The sequence below is a fragment of the Jaculus jaculus genome, chromosome 14 (genome assembly GCF_020740685.1).
Source record: "Jaculus jaculus isolate mJacJac1 chromosome 14, mJacJac1.mat.Y.cur, whole genome shotgun sequence".
Taxonomy (NCBI): domain Eukaryota; kingdom Metazoa; phylum Chordata; class Mammalia; order Rodentia; family Dipodidae; genus Jaculus; species Jaculus jaculus.
In genome coordinates this window covers 7209980-7236864 of record NC_059115.1, presented here as the reverse complement: position 1 = coordinate 7236864, position 26885 = coordinate 7209980, and the positions used below count along the sequence as shown (strand labels likewise).

The window sequence follows — 26885 nt, the reverse complement described above, 5'->3', positions numbered from 1 at the left end:
CCCGCAGCCCCCTCTCCCTCACCCTGGAGCCGCGGGCGCGAGAGCGGCGCTGGGAGGCGAGGACCCGGCGGCGGGGTGGGGGGAGCCGGATGAACCAGCTCTCCTTCCTCAGGAATTCGGGGAGGCCTGCGGGGTGGGGGGAGAAGTCAGCGAGGCGCCGAGGGAGACCCCTCCTCCCGCCAAGCGCGGCCTGGGAGCGGGACTGGACTCGAAGGGCCGCTCGCGGAAGCTCTGCGTTAATAACCAAGTCCCGCCTCGGGGAGACAGGAGGCTCGGCGAGGGACCGGCTCGGAGGGGCTCGGCCGCCGGGGGTCTACCGGCCTGGCCCAGTCCTCTCCTCCCCGACGCGGAGCCCGGCTCCGCCCCTCACGTTTAACCCTCTCCTGGCCGCAGCGTGGCAGAAGCGGAAGAGCGAGGCATCGGGAGGTTAGAGCGAGGCCCGGATCCTGCGGTCAGCGGGCGGGCGCGGTCAGCGGGCAGCCCCCGGCGGCGGAGCGGCCGCCACCACCTTGCAGAAACGCACCCTCTGGAAGTCGGTGATCTCGGCGGTCTCCGGGCCCTCAGGGTCCGCCTCTGAGGAGAGAAGGAGGTCAGAAGAGCAGGCCGCCGGCCACCCGCCCACGGTCTCCCGTGGCCCTCTGCACCCACGCTGCAGCACCCCGACAAAGCGACAGTGGAGCAAACGCCGGAATAGCAACGTCACAGCCCCCCTCATAACGTGGCCACGACCCCAGACTCGCTACTCTGACCCCAGTCCTAGGGAAGCTCCATGCAGCAAGCCCTGCACACCCGCCCTCCGCTTCCACCCCAGCGACGCCCGGGATGGAAGGGGCAGTGGCAGCAGGAAACCCGGCCACGAGATCGGCCTCGAGCTCCCATTCTTCAGTGGGGGCCACAACTCCCCTAGGGTCTGCCCAACTCTAATCCCACCAATCAGCCCTGTCCCATCGCACTGTTCTCGAGGTAGGGTCTCTCTCTAAGCGGTCGGGGAAGTCACTCTAGCCCGAGCGGGAATGGAACCGGCTGTGAGCCTACCAGCCTCCCCGGGCTAGGTGCTCAACAGCACACCGAGCAGGTGGCTACCCACCCCGCCCCTAGCGTCCCACAGAGCCTCACCCCGCCTCTTATCTTCACACAATTCCTACTTGGAAGCCCCGAGGCCACTCCCTTTGCACAGCCCCACAGGCAGATCCCAGTGTTCCCACCTCACACCAGCCCCAATCCCAGGAAGACAGGCAGACCACTCCCCCCCTCCACCTGCCCCATGCACCCCACCTGGAGATGCCTCAGACCCCTCCTCTTCAGCCTTTGGGGCTCTTGGGAGGCTGGGCTCTCTCTCCAGAGAGTCGAAGGCTGGCTGGTCATCTCCTGGAGAAGGGGAGGCCCAGTCAAGCCCCCTCTCCCAATAGCTCCCTAGCTGAGAAGCCCAAGCACAGTGAGGGGCCTCAAGACACACTGAGGGGGTGTCATTTGAGATGTAATCTCTTTATTGGGAGGGAGGCCAGGTCGGGAAGTAGAGTGGCTGAAGGCATAAGGAGGCCCTGAGCCGGCACCAGCAGGGCTGTGTGGGGTGGGGGATCCCACGGTGAAGCCATACCCTGTATGCCCCCCACACACTCGCACGCACGCAGCCAGCTTCATGCATTCCCTACAGGCCAGGCCTCACCCACAGAGAGGGCTCCAGGTGAGCAGGCTGTGCCTGGGAAATTCAGCTCCATCTCCTCACCCCAGTCGGACACCGGCTGGTGGTCCTCAGCAGGCGAGAAGGGGCTGGGTGGCTCCAAAGGCTCCGCAGGGGCCTGGGACAGTGGCTCCTCCGGCCTGGAAGGCATAGGATCTACCTCCTCCAGGGTAGGCTTCACCGGGGCCTGCTGGGGTTGGTGGTCATGGGCTGGTTCTTCCTCTTGCTCACTGCCACCCTCTTCCTCCTCGACTTCATCGTTGTCGGTGACCTCCTCGCTAACATCCTCCCATTCTTCATCTTCCTCCTCCTCCTCTTCCTCCTCCCCCTCGTCCTCGGGGGGCCGGTGGACAGGGGCTAGGGTGTCAGCAGGCTGCTGGGGATAGAGGCAGTCAGTGACAGTCTGTGGCCCTGAGCCCACCACACCTTGCCATACACCCTGCCCGGCCTTGCCTTCGTGAGCAAGCTCTCCTCCTCTGGGGATGTGGGCCGAGGAACCTCAGGGACTGGGGACACAGCCTCCTCTTTTGTCTCCCAGCGGTCATCATGGTCACTGGAAAGGACAGCACAAGGGTGAGTTGTCCGAACAGGGCCTCCCACTCCTCCCCAGGGTGGAGCCCGCTTGCTGCACAGGAGGTGGGAGGGGAGAAGGGACAGGGGAGGGTGACACCGGGTGTGTGAGAGAGGACCAAACAGTGACATGGCCAAGCACTCTGAAGTCTGAGAGGAGGTCCCAGGACCCACAAACAAGCCCTGCTGGGGAAGAAGGGTGCAGAGGGAAGGGGCACCCCACCTATAGGCACGGGGAGCAGCCTTGCCCTGGGGTCTACTGCTCTTCCTCCTCCTGCGGCTGCTGACCTCTGCTTTGTGCTGGGAAAGGAACTCCCCAAAAGTGGGGGGCTTCGGGGGCCGAGCCCAGGCTTGATCATCTGTGACAGAAGGGAGGGGTTAGAGCCGGAAGACACATCACCTGCCACCTTCCTGCCCTACTCCCAGCCCATCCAAGGACATCACTTACCATAGCGGTGAGAAGGTTCAGGGGCGGGGGCGGGGCCATCCCTGAACCTGGGGAAAAACAGTGAGGTGAGCCACAGCTGGGAAATGAAGGGACGATGGAAAGACAGGAGAGAAGACATGGCTGCTAAGGTCAGCACTCAGATCCAGTACAACCAAAGGGGTCAAGGTTACAAGGGGATCACCCACCACCATGTGACAAGTGAGAAGCAACTCTGACGTCCTAGTGACAACTTCACAAAGAAAAAGATACAGAAAGCTGAACATGGTAGTACACACGCCTCTAATCCCAACACTCAGAAGGCAGAGGTAGGAAGGTTGTTGTGAGTTTGAGGCCACCCTGAGATTACACAGTGAATTCCAGGTCAACCTAGTCTAAAACGAGACCCTGTGTCAAAAACCAATAAAAAATCTGGAATATGACATCATATTTAAAAAAAAAGAGGGTTAAGGAGATGGCTCAGTCAGTAAACTGCTTGTTCCGCAAGCATAAGGACCTGACTCTGATACTCAGAATCCTCATAAGATGCTGGTGTGGTAGCACACATTGGAAAACTAACACTAGGAAGCCACAGACAGGACCACTGGCTAGCAGGTCTAGCCTAACTGGTGAGCTCCAGCCAATGAGAGCCTATCTCAAGAGAGATTATCCTCTGACTTCCACACGCACTCACACAAACATGCATACATACACACATTAAAAAGTAAGCATTGGCTGGGTGTGGTGATGCACGCCTTTAGTCCTGGCACTCGGGAGGCAGAGGTAGGAGGATCGTCGTGAGTTCAAGGCCACCCTGAGACTACATAGTGAATTCCAGGTCAGCCTCAACTAGAGTGAGACTCTACCTCGAAAAACCAAAAAAAAAAAAAAAAAAAAGTAAGAGTTGGGTGCCCACTTTGGCAGCACATATACTAAAACCGGAACGATACAGAGATTAGCACAGCCCCTGCACAAGGATGACAAGCAAATTTGTGAAGGGTCCAATATTTTTATGTCAGCACAGTCCCCAGCTGGTGGGCTCCTAATAAAAGCTTTTCCAGTAGGGGGAAAAAAAAAAGAATTGGGCCTGGGCTAGAGTAAGACCCTGCCTTGAAAAAAAAAAAAAAAAGAATTGGGGCTAGAGATATGGCTTAGTGGCTAATGCCCTTGCCTGCGAAGCCTAAGGACCCATGTTCGACTCTTCAAATCCCATGTAAGCCAGATGCACAAAGGTGAGGTAAGTGCAAGGTCACACATGCCCGCTAGGTGGCACAAATGTCTGACGTTCAGCTGCATTGGCTGAGGCCCTGGCGCACCAATTCTCCCAATTCCTCTCTCTCTCTCTCTAAAATAATTTAAAAAAAAATTTTAAACCTAAAAAAAAAGGAAGAATTGTCAGGAGTGGTGGCACATGCCTTTAATCCCAGCACTTGGGAGACAGAGGTAAGATTGCTGTGAGTTCAAGTCCAGCCTGGAGTTACAGAGTGAGTTTCAGGTCAGCCTGGACTAGAGTAAGACCCTATCTTGAAAAAAAAAAAAAAAATAGTAAGAATTAGTAGCACTAGGAAAGCCGAGGTACAAGAATCTTTGTGAGGAAGCCAGGCATGGTAGGGCACACCTTTAATTCCAGCACTTAGGAGGCAGAGATAGGAGGATCACCATAAGTTCAAGGCTACCTTGAGACTACATAGTGAATTCCAGGTCAGCCTGAGCTACCTAGAGTGAGGTGAGACCCTACCTTGGGGGGCGAGGGGAGAATCTTTGTTGTGAGGGCTGGAGAGATGGCTTAGCAATTAAGGTGCTTGTCTGCAAAGTCATAGGACTCAGGTTCAATTCCCCAGTACCCATGTAAAGCCAGATGCACAAGATGGCACATGTATCTGGAGTTCATATGCAAGGGCTAGAAGCCCCACAGCACCCATTCTCTCCTACCTCCCCGCCTCATCTCTCTCAAATAAATAAAAATATATTTTTTAAAAGAATAAACAGGGCTGGAGAGATGGCTTAGCGGTTAAGCACTTGCCTGTGAAGCCTAAGGACCCCAGTTCGAGGCTCAATTTCCCAGGACCCACGTTAGCCAGATGCACAAGGGGTTGCAAGCATCTGGATTTCATTTGCAATGGCTGGAAACCCTGGCGCACCCATTCTCTCTCTCTTTCTCCTTGCCTCTTTCTCTCTCAAATAAATAAATAAGAATAAACAAAAAAGAATAAACAGCTGGGTGTGGTGGCACATGCCTTTAATCCCAGCACATGGGAGGCAGAAGTAGAATCACCATGAGTTCAAGGCCACCCTGACAGGACATAGTGAATTCCAGGTCAACCTGAGCTAGAGTGAATGAGACCCTCAATAAATAAATAAATAAATAAATAAATAAAAAAGAATAAACAAAACCAGGTTTGGTGGTACATGTCTTTAATCCCAGCACTCAGGAGGCAGAGGTAGGAGGATCTCTGAGAGCTCAAGGCAACCCTGAGACTACATAGTAAATTTCAGGCCAGCCTGGGCTAGAAAGCAAGACCTTACCTCGAAAAACCAAAAATAATAAACATTATTAAAAAAAAACTGCAGAGCTGTGTGTGGTGGCACACATCTCTAATCCCAGTGTTTGGGAGGCTGATGTAGGAGGATCAAGAGGCAACAGGGAGACCTTGTCTCAAAAAACATGTCAGGACCCAGAGAACAAACTAAGAACAAGAGTGTCCACTGGACCTCTTTGTTTTTCTTCCTCATGTGGTCACACTGAATAAAGCTTTTTCTATTTTTTCACTATTAAAAAAACGGGGGGGGGGGCAGGAGAGATGGTTTAGCAGTTAAACGCTTGCCTGTGAAGCCTAAGGACCCTGGTTCAAGGCTCAATTCCCCAGGACTCATGTTAGCCAGATGCACAAGGGGTCACATGTGTCTGGAGTTCGTTTGCAGTGGCTGGAGGCCCTGATGAGCCCATTCTCTCTCCCTCTCTCTCTTTTTCTCCCTCTGTCACTCTCAAATAAATAACTAAATAAACACATTAAAAAAAAAAAAAGCCAGACGTGGTGGCACACGCCTTTACTCGCAGCACTCAGAATGCAGAGGTAGGAGGATCACCATGAGTTCTAGGCCACCCTGAGACTACACAGTGAATTCCAGGTCAGCCTGAACTACAGTGAAACCCTACTAGGGAAAAAAAAAAAAAAAAAGACTGGGGCTGGGGAGATGGCTTAGCAGTTAAGATGCTTGTCTGCAAAGCCAAAGGATGAAGGTTTGACTCCCCAGGACCCATGTAAGCCAGATGCACAAGGGGGCACACACACCTGGAGTTCATTTGCAGTGGCTGGAGGCCCTGGTGCACCCATTCTCCCTCTCCCTCTCCCTCTCTCTCTGTTTCTCTACCTGCCTATTTCTGTATCTCTCTCTCATAAATAAACAAACAAATGACTGGAGTGATGGTTTAGTGGTTAAGGCACTTGACTGCAAAGCCTAAGGACCCAGGTTTGATTCCCCAAAATCCACATAATCCAAAAGCACATGGTTGTGCATGTGTCTGTTCGTTTGCAGTGGCTGGAGGCCTGGTATGCCCACTCTCATTTTTTATTTTTTGTTTTGATTTTTCAAGGTAGAGTCTCACTCTGGAATTCACTATGTAGTCTCAGGGTGGCCTTGAACTCATATCAATCTTCCTACCTCTCTAGTCTCTTTTTGTCTCTCTTCTATCTCTGCTTGCAAATAATTTTAGCGATTTTTGGTTCAAATTTCTTATTTATTTATTTAAGAGAGAGAGAGAGAGAAAAGCAGATAGGGAATAGACACACCAGGGCCACTGCAAACAAACTCCAGACACATGTGCCACCTTGTGCAACTGGCTTACATGGGTCCTGGGGAATCTAACCTGGGTCCTTAGGCTTCACAGGCAAATGCCTTAACCACTAAGCCATCTCTCCAGCCCAGAAATTTTTTAAAATAGTTTTAATTATTTATTTTAGATAGAGAGAGAAAATGGGTGCACCAGGGCCTCCAGCTACTGCAAATGAACTCCAGACACATGCGCCACTTTGTGTATCTGGTTTACGTGGTTCCTGGGGAATTGAACCTGGGTCCTTTGGCTTTGCAGGCAAGCGCCTTAACTGCTAAGCCATCTCTCCAGCCCCAGTAATTAAAAAAAAAAAAAAAAAATCAGCCTGGGATAGAGGGAGACCCTACCTCAAAAAAACAAAAAATAGGGCTGGAGAGATGGCTTAGTGGTTAAATGCTTGCCCATGAAGCCTAAGGACCCCGGTTCGAGGCTCGGTTCCCCAGGTCCCACATTAGCCAGATGCACAAGGGGGCGCATGCGTCTGGAGTTCGTTTGCAGAGGCTGGAAGCCCTGGCGCGCCCATTCTCTCTCTCTCTCTCTCTCCCTCTACCTGTCTTTCTCTCTGTGTCTGTCACTCTCAAATAAATAAATAATTTAAAAATAAATAAATAAAAATAAAAATAGAAAAAAATTTTAAAACAAGGCCAGGTTTGGTGGTGGTACACCTATAATCCCAGCATCAGGAATGATGTGAGTTCAAGACCACCCTGGGCTACAAATGAGTTCCAGGTCAGCCTGTGCTGAGTGAGACCGTACCTCAGGAAAAAATAAATAAATAAATAAGAAGAAGAAGAGAAAACAACCAAAGTTTTTACCCCAGAACTCATGTGAAACCAGACAGTAATCCATTGTCTATAATCCCTGAACACCTGAGGGCAAGATAGAGGCAAAGCCAGGACAGTCCTCGAAGTTTATAGGCCAGACAGCCTGGCATACACAGTGACAAGATCCTGTCTCAAACAAGACAAAGGCGAGGATAGGCACCCCAAGGTGTCCTCTGACCTCCATATGCTCACTGACTCTCTCTCTCTCACACACACACACACACACACACTCTCTCTCTCTCTCTCTCTCTCTCTCTCTCTCTCTCTCTCTCTCTCTCTCAGCAAAGGACAAGGAATGGAATGAAACACGGAGTTGACAATCCTTAACAACTGTTCTTCCAGAAACTTCTGCCTGGCTATGGAAGGAGGCTCTCACAATGACACAGTAATCCCCTTGCTTTAAGTCTGGGTGTTTCCTAGAACCCAAAGAGGACAGACTCAGGCTAGAGGCCACAAAGGCAGGAGCTTGGGTGGGAGGGTCACACGTGACGGCCAGAGGCGCAAGTCTCACAATGTTGGTGGTTCTTCACAACCTCTTGCCTGGGATTCACACCACACAACCACTGTGCAGCATCCACACAGCCCCAAGACCATAGGCCGCTGGTGCACGGACTGGAGAGTGTCTGAGTCTGCCCAGGACAGGACAGGCAGGCACGTGCCTGGCCCGCTGCCCTCAACCTGCACCTTCTGAACAAGCACACACGGCGCACACTGATACTCATAAAGAAGTTCCAGCCAGCCTTGTACAACGTAAGATCCTGTCTCAAAAAAAAAAAAAAAAAAGCCCGGGCGTGGTGGCGCACGCCTTTAATCCCAGCACTCAGGAGGCAGAGGTAGAAGGATCACCATGAGTTCCAGGCCACCCTGAGAATACATAGTGGATTCCAGGCCAGCCTGAGCTAGAATGAGACCCTGCCTTGGAAAAAAAGAGAGAGAGAGAGGAGAAGGAAAAGCATCAGTGTGCACTGTGAACAGCTTCTGTACTTGAGCCAGTGCTGCACAGACAAGGAAGAGAGCCCACTAGGTCTGCCTCCTCCCCTGCCCTCTGCAAGGCTGCAAGCGCTCAATCCCCTGTGACCTTTAAGCCTGGCTCTGGCTAACATAAGAGGATTTGGTTTCAGCACCGAGAAGCTCCACCTGCAAGGAGATGATGGGTCGGGAACCTGGAGCTTGGTGGCCAGCCTGACCAAGCAGGCCTGGGGGGCGCAGGACCAAGAGCAGCTCCACCCACGAGAGAGCATGGGGCGCCTGTGGCCCTGGCGCTCCGGGAAGCTCAGGCAGGAGGATTTTAAGGTCCAAGACTATTAAGACAAATAATGCTTTAAAAGAATAAAAACAAGCCAAGTGAGGGCTGGAGAGATGGCTCAGCCATTAAAGGTACTTGTTTGCAAAGCTCAGGTTAAATTCCCCAGGACCCGCATAAAGTCAGGTATACACAAAGGGGCACATGTACCTGCAGTTTGTTTGCAGTAGCAGGAGGCACTGGTGCACCCATACTCTCTCTCTCTCACACACACACACTCCCTCTCTCTCTCTCTCTCTCCCTCCCTCTGTCTCTAATAAATAAAATTGTACATATAATATGGCCAGGTAAGGTGGCTCACACCTTTAATCACATTATGCACTCAAGACCAGCCTAGGCTACAGTGAGATTCTACCTCCAAAACAACAAATGGGCTGGAGAGATGGCTTAGCAGTGAAGGTGCTTCCCTGCAACGCCTAACATGAATTTGATTCCCCAGTACCCATGTAAAGCCAGACTGCACAAAGTGTAATGGCTGGAGACCCTGGAATACCCACTCTCTCTCTTGTATCTATCTCTGCTTGTAAATAAATAAATAAATATATTTTTTTAAAAAAGGGGGAAACTGGAAAGATGGTTTAGTGGTTAAGTGCTCACCTATAAAGTCTAAGGATTCAGGTTCAATTCCCTAGTACCCACATAAAGCCAGATACACAAGGTGGCACATGAGTCTGGAATTCATTTGCAATGGCTGGAGGCCCTGGCACACCCATTTTCTTTCCCCCCACCCCCTCCTTCTTCTTCTCTCTCTTCTTCTTCTCCCTCTCAAATAAATAAAAAATTTTAAAACAAATAGAGCTGGAGAGATTGCTTAGCCATTAAGATACTTCCCTGCAAAGTCTAAAGACCCAGGTTCAATTCCCCAGTACTCACATAAATCAAATGCACAAGGTGGCCCATACATCTGGAGTTTGCAGTGGCTGGAGGTTCTGGGACACTCTTCTATCTGCCGCCCCCCATAAAATCTTTTTTTTAACTATACAGATATCAAAAGAAAAAAAAGCCAGGAATGGTGGTGCATGACTTTAATCCCAGCACTCAGAAGGCCAAGGTAGGAAGGTTGTGGTGAGTCTGAGGCCACCCTGAGACTAGCCTGAACTAGAGCAAGACCCTACCTCAAAAAATCAACAACAACAAAAAAAAAGACAACACTCCCTACTCAAGCTGGAGTACCCAGGTTCAATTCCCAGATCCCACATAAAAAGTCAGAAGCTGACCAGGCATGGTGGTGCATGCCTTTAATCCCAACACTAAGCCGGCAAAGGTAAAAGAACTGCTGAGTCAGTTTGAGGCCACCCTGAGACTACATAGTGAATTCCAGATCAGCCTGGGCTAGAGTGAGACCCTGCCTCAAAAAAAGTGGGGGAGGGTGCTAGAGAGATGGCTGAGCAGTTAAGGCACTTGCCTGAGAAGCCTAAAGACCCATGTTCAACTCCCCTGGTCCCACATAAGCCAGACTCACAAGGTGATGCAAGCACAAGGTTGCACAAGTGCACAAGGTGGCGCAAGTGTCTGGAGCTTCACTGCTGCAGTGGCTGGGGGCCCCAGCACGCCAATTCTCTCTCCCCCACCCCATCCAATAAAAAAAAAAGGGGGATTGGAGAGATGGCTTGGCAGTTAAGCCAAACAACCCAGGTGCAGTTCCCCTGTAGCCACGTAAAGTCAGATGCACAAGGTGGTGCACGCATCTGGAGTTCTTCTGTAGTGTCTAGAGGCCCTGGTGCTTCTATTCTCCCTCCCCCTCTGTGTCTGCCTCTTTCTCTCTCTCTCTCTCTCAAATAAACAAAAAATTTTTTAAGTCAGAACCTGGCAGAAGATAGTGGCACACACCTGCCTTTAATCCCAGCATGAAAGAGGCTAGGGTAGGAGGATAGCCAAGAATTTGAGGCCAGTCTGGGCTACAGAGTGAGTTCCAGGTCATCCTGGGCTGAAGTGAGATCCTGCTTCAAAGTAAAACAAAACACGGCTGGAGAGATGGCTTGCTGATTAAGGCACTTGCATGTAAAGCCAAAAGACATGAGTTCAATTCCCCAGGACCTACATAAGCCAGATGCAGAGGGTGACACATGCATCTGAAGTTCATTTGCAATGGCTGGAAGCCTTGGAGTGCCCATTCTCTACCTCTCTCTTTATGTCTCAGATAGCTTAAAAAAAATTTTTTTTAAACATAAAAAAATAATAATAAAAGCTTGCTTGAAAATCCTGACAACCCAGGCTAAATTCCCCAGTACCAGGCTGGAAAGATGGATTATACTAAGTGAGGTAACCCAGGCCCAGAAAGCCAAGCACCACATGTTCTCCCTCATATGTGGATCCTAGCTACAGATGACTGGGTTTCTGCGTGAGAAGGAAAAACCTCAGTAGCAGAGGCCAGCAAGTTAAAAAGGAGATATAAAGGGAAGAGAAAGGAAGGGAGGAGGGTACTTAATAGGTTGGTATTGTATATATGTAAGTAGAATGATTGAGATGGGGAGGGGATATGATGGAGAAGGAATTTCAAAGGGGAAAGCGGGGGTGGGAGGGTATTGCCATGGGATTTCTTTTTTTAATTTTTCTTTTATTTACTTATTTGAGAGCGACAGACACAGAGAGAAAGACAGATAGAGGGAGAGAGAGAGAGAATGGGCGCGCCAGGGCTTCCAGCCTCTGCAAACGAACTCCAGACGCGTGTGCCCCCTTGTGCATCTGGCTAACGTGGGACCTGGGGAACCGAGCCTCGAACTGGGGTCCTTAGGCTTCACAGGCAAGCGCTTAACCGCTAAGCCATCTCTCCAGCCCTTTTTTTTTTTTAAGGATATTTTTTATAATCATGGAAATTGTTAATAAAAATTGAGAAAAAAAATTTTTAAATTTTGAATTCAGAAGCTGGGGCTGGAGAGATGGCTCAACAGTTAAGGTGCTTGCCTGCAAAGCCTAACAGCCCAGGTTCAATTCCTCAGTACCCACATAAAGCCAGATGCACAAAGTGGAGCACACATCTAGAGTTCAACTGTAGTAGCTAGCCTCAAACTCCTGATCCTCCTGCCAAAGCCTCTTTAGCAATTTCCTACTGGCATGCACCACCACAACCAGCCCAACTGCAGTAGCTGAAGGCCCTGGAGTGCCCATACTCTCTCTCTCCTCTTTCTCTCTCTCTGCTTGCAAATATTAATAATAATAAAACTATTTAAACAAACAAAAAAAAAAGCCTTCCATTTAAAAACAACACATATCAGAAACCATGGAGGGGTCAGTAATCCCAACATTCTAACAGTGAGATGAGGGGTAGAAATGAGAATCCCAGGAAGCTCATGGGGAACATAGCAAAGAATAGAGCTCAGCCAGAAGCCACATCCAGAGATCCCGCCCCAAATAAGAGGACAGAATTAAAAGCTGTCCTCTGACTTCAACAAGCATGCTGTGACACACGCACACTCACCAATATGCACACATATCAACACACACAATACACAGTGAATTCCAGGTCAGCATGAGATAGAGTAAGACTCTACCTCAAAAAAAAAAAAAAATGTGTCTATATATAATTTTAAAAAAGAATAGCCAGATGTAGTGGCACACACCTTTAATTCTAGCACTTGGGAAGGAGTCAGAGGTAGGAGGATCACTGTGAGTTCTAGGCCAGCCTGGGAATACAGAGTAAAATCCAGGTCAGCCTACAGTGAGACCCTACCTTCAAATAAACAAACAAGAATAAAAACAAGTCAGGCATGGTAGTGCACACCTGTAATCCCAGCACTTTGGGAAGTTAAGGCAAAATGATCACTGTGAGTTTGAAGCCAGCCTGGATTATACAGTCAGAGCCAGGCCTCACTGAACTACACAGTGATCCCAAAACAACCAACCAACCAACCAACCAAGAATGCAGGGCCTGATGGCACAAACCTGAAACCCCAGCACATACATCTGGAGCTCATCCGCAGTAGATAGAAGTCCTGGCACATCCATTCTCGCACCCCCCACACACACACACACACACTCACACTCAAATAAACAATATAAAAAATAAAAAGGTAAAAAATAACAAGCTGGGCATGGTGGTGCACACCTTTAATCCCAGCACTCAGGAGGCAAAGCAAAGAGGATCACTGTATTTCAAGGCCAGCATGAGACTACATAGTGAATTCCAGATCAGCCTGGGCTAGACTCTACCTTGAAAATAAATAAATAAATAAATAAATATTAAAAAAACAACTCAGTAGCAGAGGCCAGTAAGAAAGAAGATATAAAGGGAACAGAAATAGAGGGAGGAGGGCACTTAATAGGATGGTATTGGGCTGGAGAGATGGCTTAGCGGTTAAGTGCTTGCCTGTGAAGCCTAAGGACCCTGGTTCAAGGCTCGACTCCCCAGGACCCACGTTAGCCAGAAGCACAAGGGGGTGCACGCATCTGGAGTTCGTTTGCAGTGGCTGGAGGCCCTGGCATGCCCATTTTCTCTCTTCTCTGCCTCTTTCTCTGTCTGTTGCTCTCAAATAGATAAATAGATCTCTGTGAGTTCAAGGCCACCCTGAGACTCCATAGTGAATTCCAGGTCAGGCTAGGCTAAAGTGAGACCCTATCTCAAAAAAACAAAAAAATAAAATAAAAATAAAAATAAATAAAATAAAATAAATATTTAAAAAATTTAAAAAAAACATCATTTCTTCAAAAAAAATAGGATGGTATTATTTATATGTAAGAAGTAGAACAGATTAATGGGGGTGAAAAGGCCTAAGTGAGGTCAGGGAAAGAGACTGAGTAAAGGAAAGGTAGAGAGAGGGCTAATCAAAATTTGAGAGGATATAAATAAGTCACATGGAAACCTACTTTTTTGGATAATAGAACATTCAGAAGCCACAGATTGTTACTAGAAATTTTTCAATGCCAGGGATGGAATGCTTTCCAGTGAGTTGCTGGCCAGAGAAGTCCCTGACACCCCCAAAATATTACAAGTCCATTGCCAAGGCTCTTGGTTTCCCACTAGAAATAGACGGTAAGACCCTATTGCTGAAGACTCCACATACTTGGGCTGCAAGGTCACTGAGAAATCCTGCTGGAGCTGCATTGAAAACCTCCTCCATGTAGACTAGCTGACAGTAAGCTGGAAAAAGCTATGGTGCACGCAGTTCAATGGCAGAGACAGAAATCAGCAGTGGAGATACTCAACAGTGGATATGCAAGCCTTAAATTTGGCCAACCAGACCAAATGAGCCAATGGGTGCAATAGTGACATGTCTGTTATGGGGGAAACCAATTGCTCTCCAGTTGGACTGGAGGCCCACTCCATGGGAAGGAATACATCCCTGATACTGAAAACCTGCAACAGGGGTAGTCATGAGCCATAGGGGGTGTAACATCTGCTGGTGTTGAGCTGAATGTATAAACTATGCTCACCAAACTGCCCAGTAAGCACTTCTCTTAATGCTCATACCCTTATATAAATGCTACTCTCACTTTTGGTTAGAGAATCTTCTCTTTTCAGATGGTGCTGACCATGGGATGACTCAGAAGTCACCATGATGCTGAGAAGAAGTGACAGAGGAGTGCTCAGTACTGCAATATCTCAATCACACCTCCCAAGGCTCTGGGTCCATTGCAGAAGAGGTGGCAGAAAGAATGTAAGAGCCAAAGGAAGGGTAGGACTCCTTATAACATGCTCCCTCCAGACACAAAATGGCCTGGATATCCATGACCTCACAGTGACTGACACTAACTACACAAGACCATCATAATAGGCGGAAAAGATCAGGACACCAAAATAAAAGAAAGAAGCTGGGTGTGGTGGCTCACGCCTTTCATCCCAGCACTTGGGAGGCAGAGGTAGAACAATTGTCATGAGTTCAAGGACACCCTGAGATTACATAGTGAATTCTAGGTCAGCCTGGGTGAGAGTGAAACCCTACCTCGAAAAACAAAAAGAAAAAAGCCAGGTGGTGGCATACCTTTAATCCCAGCACTCAGGAGGCAGAGGTAGGAGGATCACTGTGAGTTCAAGGCCACTCTGAGACTACATAGTGAATTCCAGGTCAGCCTGGGTAAGAGCAACCCTCCCACCAAGAAATAAATAAATAAAAAGGTTAAAGAGGGGCTGCAGAGATGGCTTAATGGTGAGGCACTTGCCTGCAAAGCCTAAGGACAAAGGTTCGATTCCTCAGGACCCATGTAAGCCAATATACAAGGTGACCTGTGTCTGTGTTCATGTGCAGTGGCTAGAGGCCCTGGTATGCCCATTCATATATTCTCTCTCTCTCTCCATATACATATACTTGTATGTATACAGATAGATAGATATCTGTATCTTTCTCACTCTCTTTCTCGAATAAATGAAATTAAAAAAGAAGGGAAAAGATGTCTAGTTATGTGGTCCACTGACAGAGATTGCCTAGCACACAAGAGGTCCTCAGTTCAATCCCCAGTTCCTAGTAAAGGGTGCGTGTCCCGGTATGTCACTAGGACTTGGCATGCTGTAGAGACCAGGAAGCAACACAGAAGGCAGAGGCCAGGGCCGAGGTCCCAGCACCCAAAACACCCAGCACGGGGACTCACATGCCATCAGACTTCTCGGCATCCCACTCTCGCCGCCACTGGCCAGTGGGCTTGCGGTGTCGCTGCAGCCGTTCCTGGTCAATCTTCTCTCTCTCTTGCTTCCAACGGAGGTATTCCGACCGCTCTCGGCCCGTCATAGATATTGTCATGTCGCCCGCACTGCCAAGGCCTGTCCTGCGACCCTGCCCCAGCCACAGGCAATCAGTGCCAGGTCCGCTTCCCTGCTTCCTCCCCAACAGGCACAGACTTAGGGACACTGGTTTGAGAACACTCAGGGAAAAGATAAGGCAGCAGCTGGGGACTGCAACAAAAGTCTCAGGAAGGCTCTCCTGGCTTTGTTTTTTGTTTGTTTTGTTTTGTTTTGAGACAGGGTCTCATCTAACCCAGGTTGGCCCCCAAGCTCATTATGGAACTGAGAAAGACCATGAACTTCTGATCCTGCTGCCTCCAACTCCCAAGAACTGGAGCTCCCCATCTTTCTTTCTTTTTGTTTTGTTTTCTATTTCTTTTTCAAGGTAGGGTCTTGCTCTAGCCCGAGCTGACCTAAAATTCACTATGTAGTCTCAGGGTGGCCTCAAACTCATGACAATCCTCCTACCTCACCATCACCAACTCCATTCTCTCTATCTGCCCCTCTCTCAAATAAGTAAGTAAATAAAATAAAATAAAATAAAATAAAATAAAATAAAATAAAATAAAATAAAGCATTCCAGGTAAAGCCAGGTGTGGTGGTACATGCCTTTAATACCAGCACTTGCACCCAGGAGATAAAAGTAGGAGGATTGGTGTGAGTTCAAGGCCAGCTCATGCCTACAGAATGAGTTCCAATCCAGCCTGTGACTTGGAGCAAGACCTTACCTCAAAAAAGAATACTAATAATAAAATGAAATAAATAGAGAGTTGGGCATAGTGGCACATGCCTTTAATGCCAGCACTGGGGAGACAGGTAGGAGAATCACAGTGAGTTGGAGGCCACCCTGAGACCAGGTCAGTCTGTACTAGTGAAACCCTACCTCAAAAAAATAAATAAATAAAAAATAAAGAGGGGCGAGCCGGGTGTGGTGGTGCACACCTTTAATCCCAGCACTCGGGAGGCAGAAATAGGAGGACCGCTGTGAGTTCGAGGCTACCCTGAGACTCCACACTGAATTACAGGTCAGCCTGAGCTAGAGCGAGACCCTACCTCGAAAAACCAAAAATAAATAAATAAAGAGGGACTAGAGAGAAGACTTAGTGGTTAATGAGCTTGCCTGCGAAGCTTAAGCCCCAGATTCTATTCCTCAGAACCCACGTAAACCAGATGCAGTTAAAAGCAAAGCCTGCCAGCCCAGGTTCAATTCTCTAGTAACCAGGTAAAGCCAGATGTCCAAAGTGGTATATGCACCTGGAGTTCATCTGCAGTGGCAAGAGGCCTGGTGGGCCTATTCTTTTGCTCTTTCATTGCAAACAAATATATAAATAATTTAAAATAAAATTTAATTTAAGACAAGTTTAGCCGGGCATGGTGGCACACGCCTTTAATCCCAGCAGTCAGAAGGCAGAGGTAGGATGATTTCCATGAGTTCAAGGCCACCCTGAGACTACACAGTGAATTCCAGGTCAGTCTGGGCCAGAGTGAGACCCTACTTTGATAAACAAAAACAAAAACAAAAGAAGTTTAAAAGTCTGGGCATGGTGGTATATGTTTTTAATCCCAGCACTAAAGAGGCAGAGGTAGGAGGATTACTGTGAGCCTAAGGCCAACCTGAGACTACACAGTGAATTCCAGGTCATCAGCTTGGGCTAGAGCAAGAAGCTACCTCGAGGAAAAAAAAAAAGGGCTGGTTAAGTGCTTGCCTGTGAAGCCTAAGAACCCTAGTTGAAGGCTCGATTCCCCAGGACCCACATTAGCCAGATGCACAAGGGGGTGGCGCATGCATCTGGAGTTAGTTTGCAGTGGCTGGAGGCCCTGGTGTACCCATTCTCTCTATTTGCCTCTTTTTCTCTCTGTCTGTCACTCTCAACTAAATAAAAATGAACAAAAAAATAATTTTTTTAAAGGGAGCTGGGACACATCTGTCATGGTAAAAGCCAACTGCCCTCCAATTGGACTGGAGGCATACTCCATGAGGGAGAACACATCCCTGATATTGAAAACTTAAAACAGGGGTAGTCATGAGCCCTAGGGGTGTAACATCTGCTGATGTCTAAAAAAATGTATATACTATGCTTATTGAACTGCCCAGTAAGCACTTCTCTTAATATGTATACCCTTATATTAATGCTACTCTCACTTTTGGTAGAGAATCTTCTCTTTTCAGATGGTAGTGACATTGGGATAATTCAGAAGGTATCATAGTGCTGGAAAGAAGTGACTGGAGGAGCCAGGCGTGGTGGCAAACGCCTTTAATCCCAGCATTCGGGAGGCAGAGGTAGGAGGATCACCGTGAGTTCGAGGCCACCTGGAGACTCCATAGTGAATTCCAGGTCAGCCTGGGCTAGCGTGAGACCCTACCTCAAAAAAAAAAAAAAAAAAAAAGTGACTGGAGTACTGAGTAACATCTTGATCACACCTTCCAAGGCTCAGGGTCTAATGTGGAAGAGGTGGCGGAAAGAATGTAAGAGCCAAAGGAAGGGTAGGACTCCTTACAACGTGCTCCCTCCAGACATAAAATGGCCTTGATATCCATGACCTCATAGTGCCTGACACTACCTACACAAGACCATCATAAGAGGAGGAAAGGATCATAACATCAAAATAAATAAGAGGGGCTGGAGAGATGGCTTAGCGGTTAAGCACGTGCCTGTGAAGCCTAAGGACCCCGGTTCGAGGCTCGGTTCCCCAGGTCCCACGTTAGCCAGATGCACAAGGGGGCGCATGCGTCTGGAGTTCGTTTGCAGAGGCTGGAAGCCCTGGCGCGCCCATTCTCTCTCTCTCCCTCTATCTGTCTCTCTGTGTCTGTCACTCTCAAATAAATAAACAAATAATTTTAAAAAAAAAAGTAAAAAAAAAAAAATAAGAGACTGATTGAGATGGGGAGGGGATATGGTGGAGAATTGAATTTCAAAGGGGAAAGTTGGGGGAGAGGGAGGGTATTACCGTGGGATACTTTTTGTTTTGTTTTTTCGAGGTAGGGTTTCACTCTAGCCCAGGCTGACCTGGAATTCACTCTGTATTCTCAAGGTGGCCTCGAACTCACAGTGATCCTCCTACCTCTGCCTCCCAAGTGCTGGGATTAAAGGCATGCGCCACCATGCCCGGCAAGGGATACTTTTTATAATCATGGAAAATGTTAATAAAAGTTGAGAAAAAAATATAAATAAATAAAAAGGGAGCTGGGGAAATGGCTTAGTGGTTAAGGCATGGCGCTTGCCTGCAAAGCCAAAGGACCTAGGTTCGATACTGTAGGATCCACGTAAGCAAAATGCACAAGGCAACACATGCATCTGGAGTTCGTATGCAGTGGCTAGAGGTCCTGGTGTGCTCATTCTCTCTATATATCTCTGCTTTTCTCTCTCAAATAAATAAAAATAAAATTTTTTTAGGTTAAAAAGGGGCCGGGCGTGGTGGGACATGCCTTTAATCCCAGCACTCCTGAGGCAGAGGTAGGAGGATCACCGTGAGTTCAAGGCCACCCTGAGGCTACATAGTGAATTCCAGGTCAGCCTGAGCTAGAATGAAACTCTACCTCGGAAAACCAAAAATAAAATTAAAAAATGTAAGCTGGGTGTGGTGGAGCACGCCTTTAATCCCATCACTGGGGAACTGGAGAGGCAGAGGCAGGAGGATCACTGTGAGTTTGAGGCCACCTTGAAACTACATAGTTAGTTCCACAGTGAGACCCTACCTCGAAAAAACAAAAAACAAGAAAAAACAAACAAAAAAAGGTTTGTACAAAAGACCATCATAAGAGGTGGAAAACATCAAGACATCAAAATAAAAGAGAGAATGATTGAGGAGAGGGGATATGATGGAGAAAGGAATTTCAAAGGGGAAAGTGGGGGGGAGGGAGGGTATTACCATGGGATATTTTTTATAATTATGGAAGATGTTAATAAAAATTTGAAAAAAAAAAAAAAAGGTTTGGAGATAGCATAGCATTTAAGAAGCTTGCCTACAAAGCCAAAGGACCCAGGTTTGATTACTCAGGACCCACATGAGGTAGATGAATAAGGAGGTGGTATATGCACCTGGAGTTTGTTTGCATTGCCTAGAGGCCCTGGCATGTCCATTCTATCTGCCTCTCTCTCAAATAGATTAATTAATTAATTTAATTAAAATAAATAAACAAAATGTTTAAAGGGTTGGAGTTGTGGCTCAGGTGCAGAGCACTTGTCTAGAACCCACCAGTGCAATGCCCTCGGTTCCATACTGGACACCAGGAAACAACAAAAACCAGCATAACTCCTTAACAAACGCTGGTCTGCTGTGTGGCCAGTGCCTGTAAAGCTGTAATCAGGTAGTGAGTCCAGGCTAGCCCTTCAGACCCTTTCTCAAGAAAAAAAATAAATTACAACATCACAGACTCCAGCACAGAAGCGAGGCCGGGCCTCTGGGCTCTCCACTGCAGAGTCCGAGGTGGGCACTGAGTGCCGCAGCCCCCGCGGCCAGTACCCACCTGCCGCTCCTGCTCGAGGCCGCAGCGCACCCGCTCGAAGTCAGAGCCGCCCCAGTTGCGCCCATGTCGCCGGCTGCCCTCCCGGCGGTCCCGCTCAGGCTCCTCCAGGGGTCCACCCCGGCGCCGGGGATCGTCCAGGAAGTTGCGTACTGGGTTGGGCTCAAGCACCCCTTCCTGTAGGGCAAACGGGCAGGTGGGTAGGGGCAAGCAGTGGAGACTGGGCACCCGCCACCCCGTGAGTGCCTACCGCGTGGCCCACACCACTGACCCGCTGGTTGCGCTCATACTCCGCGATCTTCTCCATCTCCTCGTTCATCTTCTCGATGTTCTGCCGGCGCCGTTCCTCCCACTCCTGAGGAGACAAGGCGGGCCGGCTGAATCCGAGAAAAACACACCAGCGGTGTAGAAGCCGAGGAGGCGCCTGGCCTTGGGGTCAGACAAACCAAGGACGCTGGAAGCCGAGTTGAGGCCTTGGGAAACCCAACCTTCCCTGGCTGGCATAGGCGATGGTGGTGGCAGGAACTTGGAAGGGAGCCAGTGAACCCCACAATGTACCCTCCCCATCCCTCAACACTTATTTTCTTAGTGATTTTTGCTTGCTTGAAGCAGGGTCTCACTCTAGCCCAGGCTGACATGGAACTTACTCTGTAGTCCAGACTAGCTTCAAACTCGGTAATCCTCCTACCCCACCCTCCCGAAGGCTGAATTAAAGATGTGCACTACCATGGCCAGCCATCCAAATTTTATTTACGTATTTGAATTTATTTGAGAGGGAGACTATGAACACACCAGGGCCTCTTGCTGCTTTGACAAACCCCAGGCGCATGTGCCACAGTCTGGCATTTGGCTTTGCATGGGTACTGGGGAATCCAACCCCACCAGCTGCTTTACAAAAAAGTGCCTTTGATTGCTGAGCCATCTCCTCAGCCTATACACTAACAAAGTTTAGATCAACACAGTCACGCAGCTAGAGGTGATTACTCTCTGGTCAGGTGTGGCCAGGTGCCTAAATCCTCACCAACAGAATAAGAAAAGAGTCTGGCCCTCAACCATAGAAGGGGCCCAGCTTCCACCATGGGCTCCCTACTAGACTGCAGGTGCCAATCTAACCCGACAGACAGGAACCAGGCCCAGAGTGACATAATGGACTATAGGCGGGGCTTCCCCACCTACTCACCTCACCTTGGGAACAGCATGCAAGCAAGAAACACCCCCCAGCCCCAACTCCCCACCTCCCACCCCCACTTTCCTGAGGCCATGAATCTTGTTTTATTTTTGTTTGTTTTTTTATTTGAGAGAGAGGCAGATATAGAAAATGGGCGTACCAGGGCCTCTAGCCACTACAAAAGAACTCCAGATGCATGCACCACCTTGGCATCTGGCTTACATGGGTCCTGGGGAATCAAACCTGTGTCCTTAGGCCTCACAAATGCCTTAACCTCTGAGCCAAGTCTCCAGCCCCACCTTAGGATTCTTCTGTTATGGCAGTTTAGTGACCCAAACAGTAAACGTCCACAAGTACTGAATGCACTGAGCCTGAGATGTGGGACATCGCAGGATGCTTATAATGCCACCATTCCCAGGCCAGAGTCAGGGGCTATGGCACCAGTGAAAGACCTTAGATGGGAGTCTTGCAGGCAGAACCGAAGTTCTCCAAGGGGGACCAACACTATGAAAGGCCAGGTGACTAATAGGACCAGCTTGGACCCTATCCTACTGTGGGCCAATAAGCCAGACAGTCTCCAGTCTCCGTGAGACCACTGGTCCCCATACACGGACTCTGCACAGACAGACATGGACCACAATGGAGAGACAAGGACACAGAGGACACAAGTGGGGAGACAGGAGCAGCCACAAGCTCACACCAGAGGCTGAGAGGCAGGAAACATGGGCACTGATGAGGAGAGGAAGGAAGAAGTGGGGAGACAGGAGAGGAACAGATGGAAAACTAGGAAAGAGACCATGTGAGTAAGAATGGAAAAAGAAAAAAAGAAGCAGAGCGCGGTATCACACGCCTTTAATCCCAGCACTCGGGAGGCAGAGGTAGGAGGATCTCCAAGAGTTTGAGGCCACTCTTAGACTACATAGTGAATTCCAAATCAGCCTAAACTATATACAGTGAGACCCTACCTAAAAAAAAAAAAGAGAGAAAGAAAAAGAAAGAAAGAAAGGAAGGAAGGAAGGAAAATAAGCTGGGCATGGTGGCACACGCCTTTAATCCCAGCACTCGGGGGGCAGAGGTAGTGTAAAACCCATGAAAAATACCAGGAGCCCAAAACAGCCCCCCAGATGCAGACAGGCAGACAACCTTGTGACCATAGCATGACCATTGACCCCGCCTAATGTACTATAGATAACCCTGTCAGGATGTTTCCGAGAAGAAAACAAAAAAAGGATCCCCACCGACCCCAAGTCTATTAATAAGTAACCAGTGCTGGGACTGAAATCATGCTTCTGCTTCTGTAAACCTGCTTCTGCTCTCCCTAACCCTATAAAAAGAGACCCTTCCCCTTGCCTGGCGCGCTCAACCTCTCGAAGGACTGGAGTGCCCGCAGGCGCCTGTGTGAACAATAAAGCTGCCTCTTGCCTTTGCATCCAGTGGCTCGGTCTTGGTTCTTGGGCGCGGGTCTCCCACCACGGAAGATTCCCCCTCCCCCGGGAATCTTACAGTAGGAAGATTGCTGTGAGTTTGAGGCCACCCTGAGACTCCATAGTGAATTCTAGGTCAACCTGGGCTAGAGTGAGACCCTACCTCGAAAAGCCAAACAAACAAACAAACAAACAAAAAACCCATAACAATAAAGTAAAATAAATTAGCTGGATGCAGTGATGCAGGCCTGTCATCCCAGCTACTCAGGAAGCTGAAGCCAGACTGGAAGTTCAAGGCCTGCCTGGCCTGGGACACAGAATGAGTCCAAAGTGAACCTGAGCAACACCCTGTGGTGGTTTAAATCATAAATTTATGTGTTCTGAATGCATGCCTGGTCTCCAGATGGTGGTAATTTGGCTAGAGGCCCTGGCATGCAGGAAAGAAAAACAAAAGGGGGGGGATTAAAAAGAATAGCTGGGCATGGTGGCGCACACCTTTAATCTCAGCACTCAGGAGGCAGAGGTAATGAGTTTGAGGCCAGTGTGAGACTACAAAGTGAATTTCAGGTCAGCCTGGGCTAGAGTGAGATGCTACCTCAAAAAAAGAAAGAATAAGGAGTGGGGTTGTAGCTCAGTGGTAAGGCCTAGCATATAAGAAGCCCTAGATTCAATCCCCAATGCAAAAATGAATGGATGAGTGAATGACTATCAGACGATAGAGGGCCTCAGCCCAAGCTGCAAGCCTGCCTGACACCTACCTTGGACTTGCGATCAGAGGCTGAGCTGTCACCTGCCCCTGAAAGACGAGGGGACCCCCGGCCCCGGCCCCTCCGGCCCCGGCCCCCAGCTCCCCGGGGGTGCTCCCCAGCACCGTCCTCCCAGCCGCGGGATGCTCGGCCCGAGCCTGACTGGGCTCCCTGCTGGGGATGAGCCCGACGGCCTCTACTGGCCCCGGGAGGCCGAGGGGCCCCAGGAGACCTCCGAGAGGGACCCAGGCTCTTCTCCTGGAAAAGGAGAAGGAGAAGTTAGTCACAGGGTAGGGAGGCTGGGGGACCTTAGGTCAGAACAGACAGCGGACAGAACTGAGGCCACCCACAGGTCCTGGGCAGCCGCCTGGATCCCAGGCCATACCCCTGCCCGTGGTCCCCACCCTCAGGACTGCAGGTAACAACTCACCACATCCACTGCCACATTCTCCTTCTCTCCAGAACGGCTTTTGCGGGGCGCAGTCACAGCCACACCCTCCAGTTCGGCCTTTTTCCGGTCCTCCTCGATCTCCTGCGAGCCAGGTGGACAGGAGGCTGTCAGGGTTCCTCTCCGCCAACCAGCCGCCCACAGTCCCCTGCTAAGCCTGGCCCTGCCCGGGCCTCTCTCAAAGCTCTCACAAGCTGGTCACGGCACCTTGCCTCAAATCCTGTCACAGTGCTCGGCTGCCCAGAAGACTCTCGGTGCCCACCTGAGAGGAGACGATTCTTCCCCACCACCTAGGGGCCTGCGGCAGGTGATCCCCCCCCCACTCTCACTCTGGCTCTCGCGATGTTGCTCAGACGTGCCTCGAGCCTTTGCAGCAGCTATAGAGATCTCCCCCCACCCCCGTAATTCCTCAGGTCTCTGCTCAAAGGTCTCCTCAGGAAAGGCCTCCAGAACCCCTAGCAACCAGCCTCTCCCACTCTCCCTGCCCTCATGCCTGGCTCTGCAGAGCAAGCGGTACCTGCTGGTCGTGTTCACTGATGCACTCCCCCAGCCTACACTGCCTAGCCCACGAACTCAAGTTTTGTTTTTCAATGAATGTGCATGGAGAATGAATCAATGACGCCCCACCTCCTCCCAGGTCCCATCAGAGAAGACCCCTCACCTACTCTTGGGCCCTGTTCTGGACTTTCCCTGTCCTCCCACCCCCACTGCCTTGTCTTCCTCCTTCCACCCACAGCCAAATGGGTCTCCTTATGAAAAGCTATTCTGACCTGGCCCAACACACACACACTACAGCTCAAAAGCCTCATGACTCCTAGAGCCCTTAGGCGTCCCTGTGTGGCCTGGACTCTCCTGACCTCTCTATGTTAACATTCCATCTGATCCACGTTAACCTTCAAACCCTCACATGCACCCAAATATTTGTCTAATCAGTTCCTTTTGTGTAAATACTGGCCAGTCTCCATTTCAACTGGCTAATACCTGGGCATCCTTCTCAGAGTTCCCTCTGCCAGGAAGCCTTCCCTAATGTCCCCATGGGGGGGGGGGGGGAAACGCAGTGGCTATGGACTCCCACCATCCCAGCCTTGCTCAGTCTGAGTCATCAACTGAGGGCTGTTTCTGCACTGTGAACCTTTGGGGACAGGACTGGGGCAGGTTCCCCGCACCACTCAATATGGGCTGACAGCAAGCACCCCGGTGAGCAGAGTGATAAATCTGTAAGTGAATGAATGAATGATGGGATGGAGGAAAGGACAGGCTAAGGTCTTTTGTCCTGACAGTGATGGGGAGCCATGAGAAGGTGTGAAGGGAGAGGTGAGAAAAACTCACTGCGGGGAGGAGAGGGGATGGGGTCTCCCAGGGCGGGGCTAGGGCACCTGGTAGCGCCGGATGAGGGCCTCGTTCTTCCGCCTAAGCGCCTCGATCCTCTTGTCCAACTCGGCATCCTTCTCCTCCTTTGATTTCAAATCCAGAGTGGCTGCCTGCAACGCGCAGGCAGTTAAGGGCGTAAAAACACCCTGTGCATATGAGAGGGTCCCTCCACCCCCTGGATCCCACCCTCCCAAACCTCCTTCCGTCAAAGTAGAGGTTTTGGGACGCCCACTCACCATTTTGCTGGCTGGGGCCAGAGTTGCCGCAACTTCCTTCACAGAATCTCAAGACAGCACCTGGGGATCCTAAGGGAAGAGGGAACAGCACAGGAAGGCCATTGGCATCCCGGATGTGTGGCATCTTGGCCCTGATTAGAGGTCCAAACATGAAACAGACATGAGAAAGGACCAGTATGCTGAGCGAATCCTGGCCCTCCAGTTGGCTAAGCACTAGCCTCACCTCTTTCCGAAAATGCAGGCTCCGCCTCTTCGATTTTGTTACACCCATTTCTGCGCAATTAACCCCACCTTAGGAATTTCTGTCCCCGCCCCACGACTTAAGGGGCTCTCCCCCCACAAGGAAGATTCTAGCCCAAACTCCATGTGATGAGAAGTTTTGCATGCACTGCTATCTCAGGAGCGCCTCAGATACACCCTTCACTCCCATTCAGGACAAGAATGTTCTGGAAGCATTCCCAGTAACCATTCTAGTGAAGCTCTCATTTTACAGCTCTGCCAGGTAAACTTCAGAAATGTCCCCTAATCCCCCCCCCACACACACACACACAAAAAGTTCCAGCTCTCAAAAAAGTTATATCCACAGATGCCCAGAGACTAAGAAAGCCCCCACCCCAAACAGACTGGGGTCAACCATCTCCCACTCGGCACGAAACTATAACCAAAACAGCCGGGCGTGGTAGCGCACACCTTTAATCCCAGCACTTGGGAGGCAGAGGTAGGAGAGTCGCAGTGAGTTGGAGGCCAACCTGAGACTGCATATTGAATTCCAGGTCAGCCTAGGCTACAGTAGGACCCTACCTCGAAAAAACAATATATAGATAGATACACAGAAAGAGATATAGATGGAAACAGACCCAGCATCCACAGGGGGAGGGGTTCCTGGACAGGATTTGACCTTCCACAACAACTACCCTGCCTCCCTCCCTGCCGTAGACTTTCCTGCCACCGCCCCAGCTTTACACAGAAAACAGTCAGGCTGGGCAGGCCCCGCCCCGCCCATGGCCTCCGCAAACACCGCCCTGGCCCTGCCCTCCTGGAGTAAGGCAAAACTTCGCCCGCCTTTCCCGCCAGCGCGGTGGCCACGCCCACCCGCGCGGGACGAATCAGCCTCCGCTTCGCGACCCTCCTCCTGACACCGCCCCTTCGACTCCGAGACTCGCGGGAACCGCCCCCGACCTGGATCTTCCGGCCCCGCCCCCGGACATCCGCCGGCTCCGCCCCCTCGCCTCAGGTTCGGCTCCCGGCGCTCCGCCAACGCGCGCGGAGATCTTCCTAGCCCCACCCCCGGGAGCGCCCACGACGTGCCGGCCCCGCCCCGGCCGACCGCCGCATCACCGGCGGGGTGCGCCCCCGACTTCCGGGCGACCCACCCGGACACCCGCCAGAGGTCTGGGGAAACCGTGGAGCCCCGCCCCAGGCCCCGCCCCCAGGCCGGACGCACCCGAGGGCCCCGCCCCCAGCTGTCACTCTCGCCCCGGCCACGCCCACACGCGCACGCCCCACCCCGCCAGCGCCCCACGTGGGCGTCGGGGGCCCGCCCCCCGCCGCGCGCTCGGACCCCGCCGCCGCGCCCGCGCCCGCCTCACGTGGGACGCCAGGCCACGCCCTCGCCGGGCGCGCTCTCGGCCGCCTCCCCCCGTCACCTGTCCCGGAGACCCCGCGGCGCCCGCCGACTCCCGCTCCGTCGGCCTCCGAGTCCGCAGCTCCGGGGTCGCGCGCGTCACTTCCCGCCCGCACC

General features: G+C 50.6%; 1 protein-coding gene and 1 non-coding gene across 9 annotated transcripts; one reads left to right on the top strand and one right to left on the bottom strand.

Annotated features, from left to right (window-relative positions):
- On the bottom strand, positions 1-26860 carry Ccdc9 (coiled-coil domain containing 9). 8 transcript variants are annotated; one of them, XM_045134284.1, is made up of 16 exons: positions 25835-26190; positions 25368-25417; positions 25145-25213; positions 24914-25018; positions 23520-23621; positions 23102-23347; positions 20023-20106; positions 19755-19928; positions 15157-15338; positions 2700-2746; positions 2475-2610; positions 2135-2234; positions 1667-2057; positions 1276-1368; positions 524-573; positions 1-126 (listed from the first exon to the last, which is right to left on the bottom strand). In XM_045134284.1, exons 3-16 carry the CDS (start codon positions 25145-25147, stop codon positions 109-111), a joined length of 1731 nt encoding a protein of 576 aa, XP_044990219.1. In that variant the 5' UTR covers positions 25148-25213; positions 25368-25417; positions 25835-26190; the 3' UTR covers positions 1-108. The 8 variants fall into 8 exon arrangements, with proteins under 8 accessions (XP_044990219.1, XP_044990213.1, XP_044990218.1 ...); XM_045134278.1 differs by lacking the exon at positions 1-126 and having other exon boundaries at positions 455-573; positions 25835-26192; XM_045134283.1 differs by lacking the exon at positions 1-126 and having other exon boundaries at positions 455-573; positions 1667-2054; positions 25835-26189.
- LOC123454898 lies at positions 3584-3687 on the top strand. The gene has a single exon (XR_006633553.1). It is a non-coding gene; the product is annotated as a U6 spliceosomal RNA (small nuclear RNA).
- Positions 26861-26885: the final 25 nt, after the last annotated feature.

Bases quoted from the DNA above. Each gene is read 5' to 3' on its own strand.
- Ccdc9 (XM_045134279.1), bottom strand. The intron at 19,929-20,022 runs GTCAGTGGTGTG...TTTGCCCTACAG, and splicing joins AGTATGAGCGCAACCAGCGG to GAAGGGGTGCTTGAGCCCAA. The intron at 1,369-1,666 runs GTGAGGCCTGGC...CCCCTTCTCCAG, and splicing joins ACCTGGAGCCCTCTCTGTGG to GAGATGACCAGCCAGCCTTC.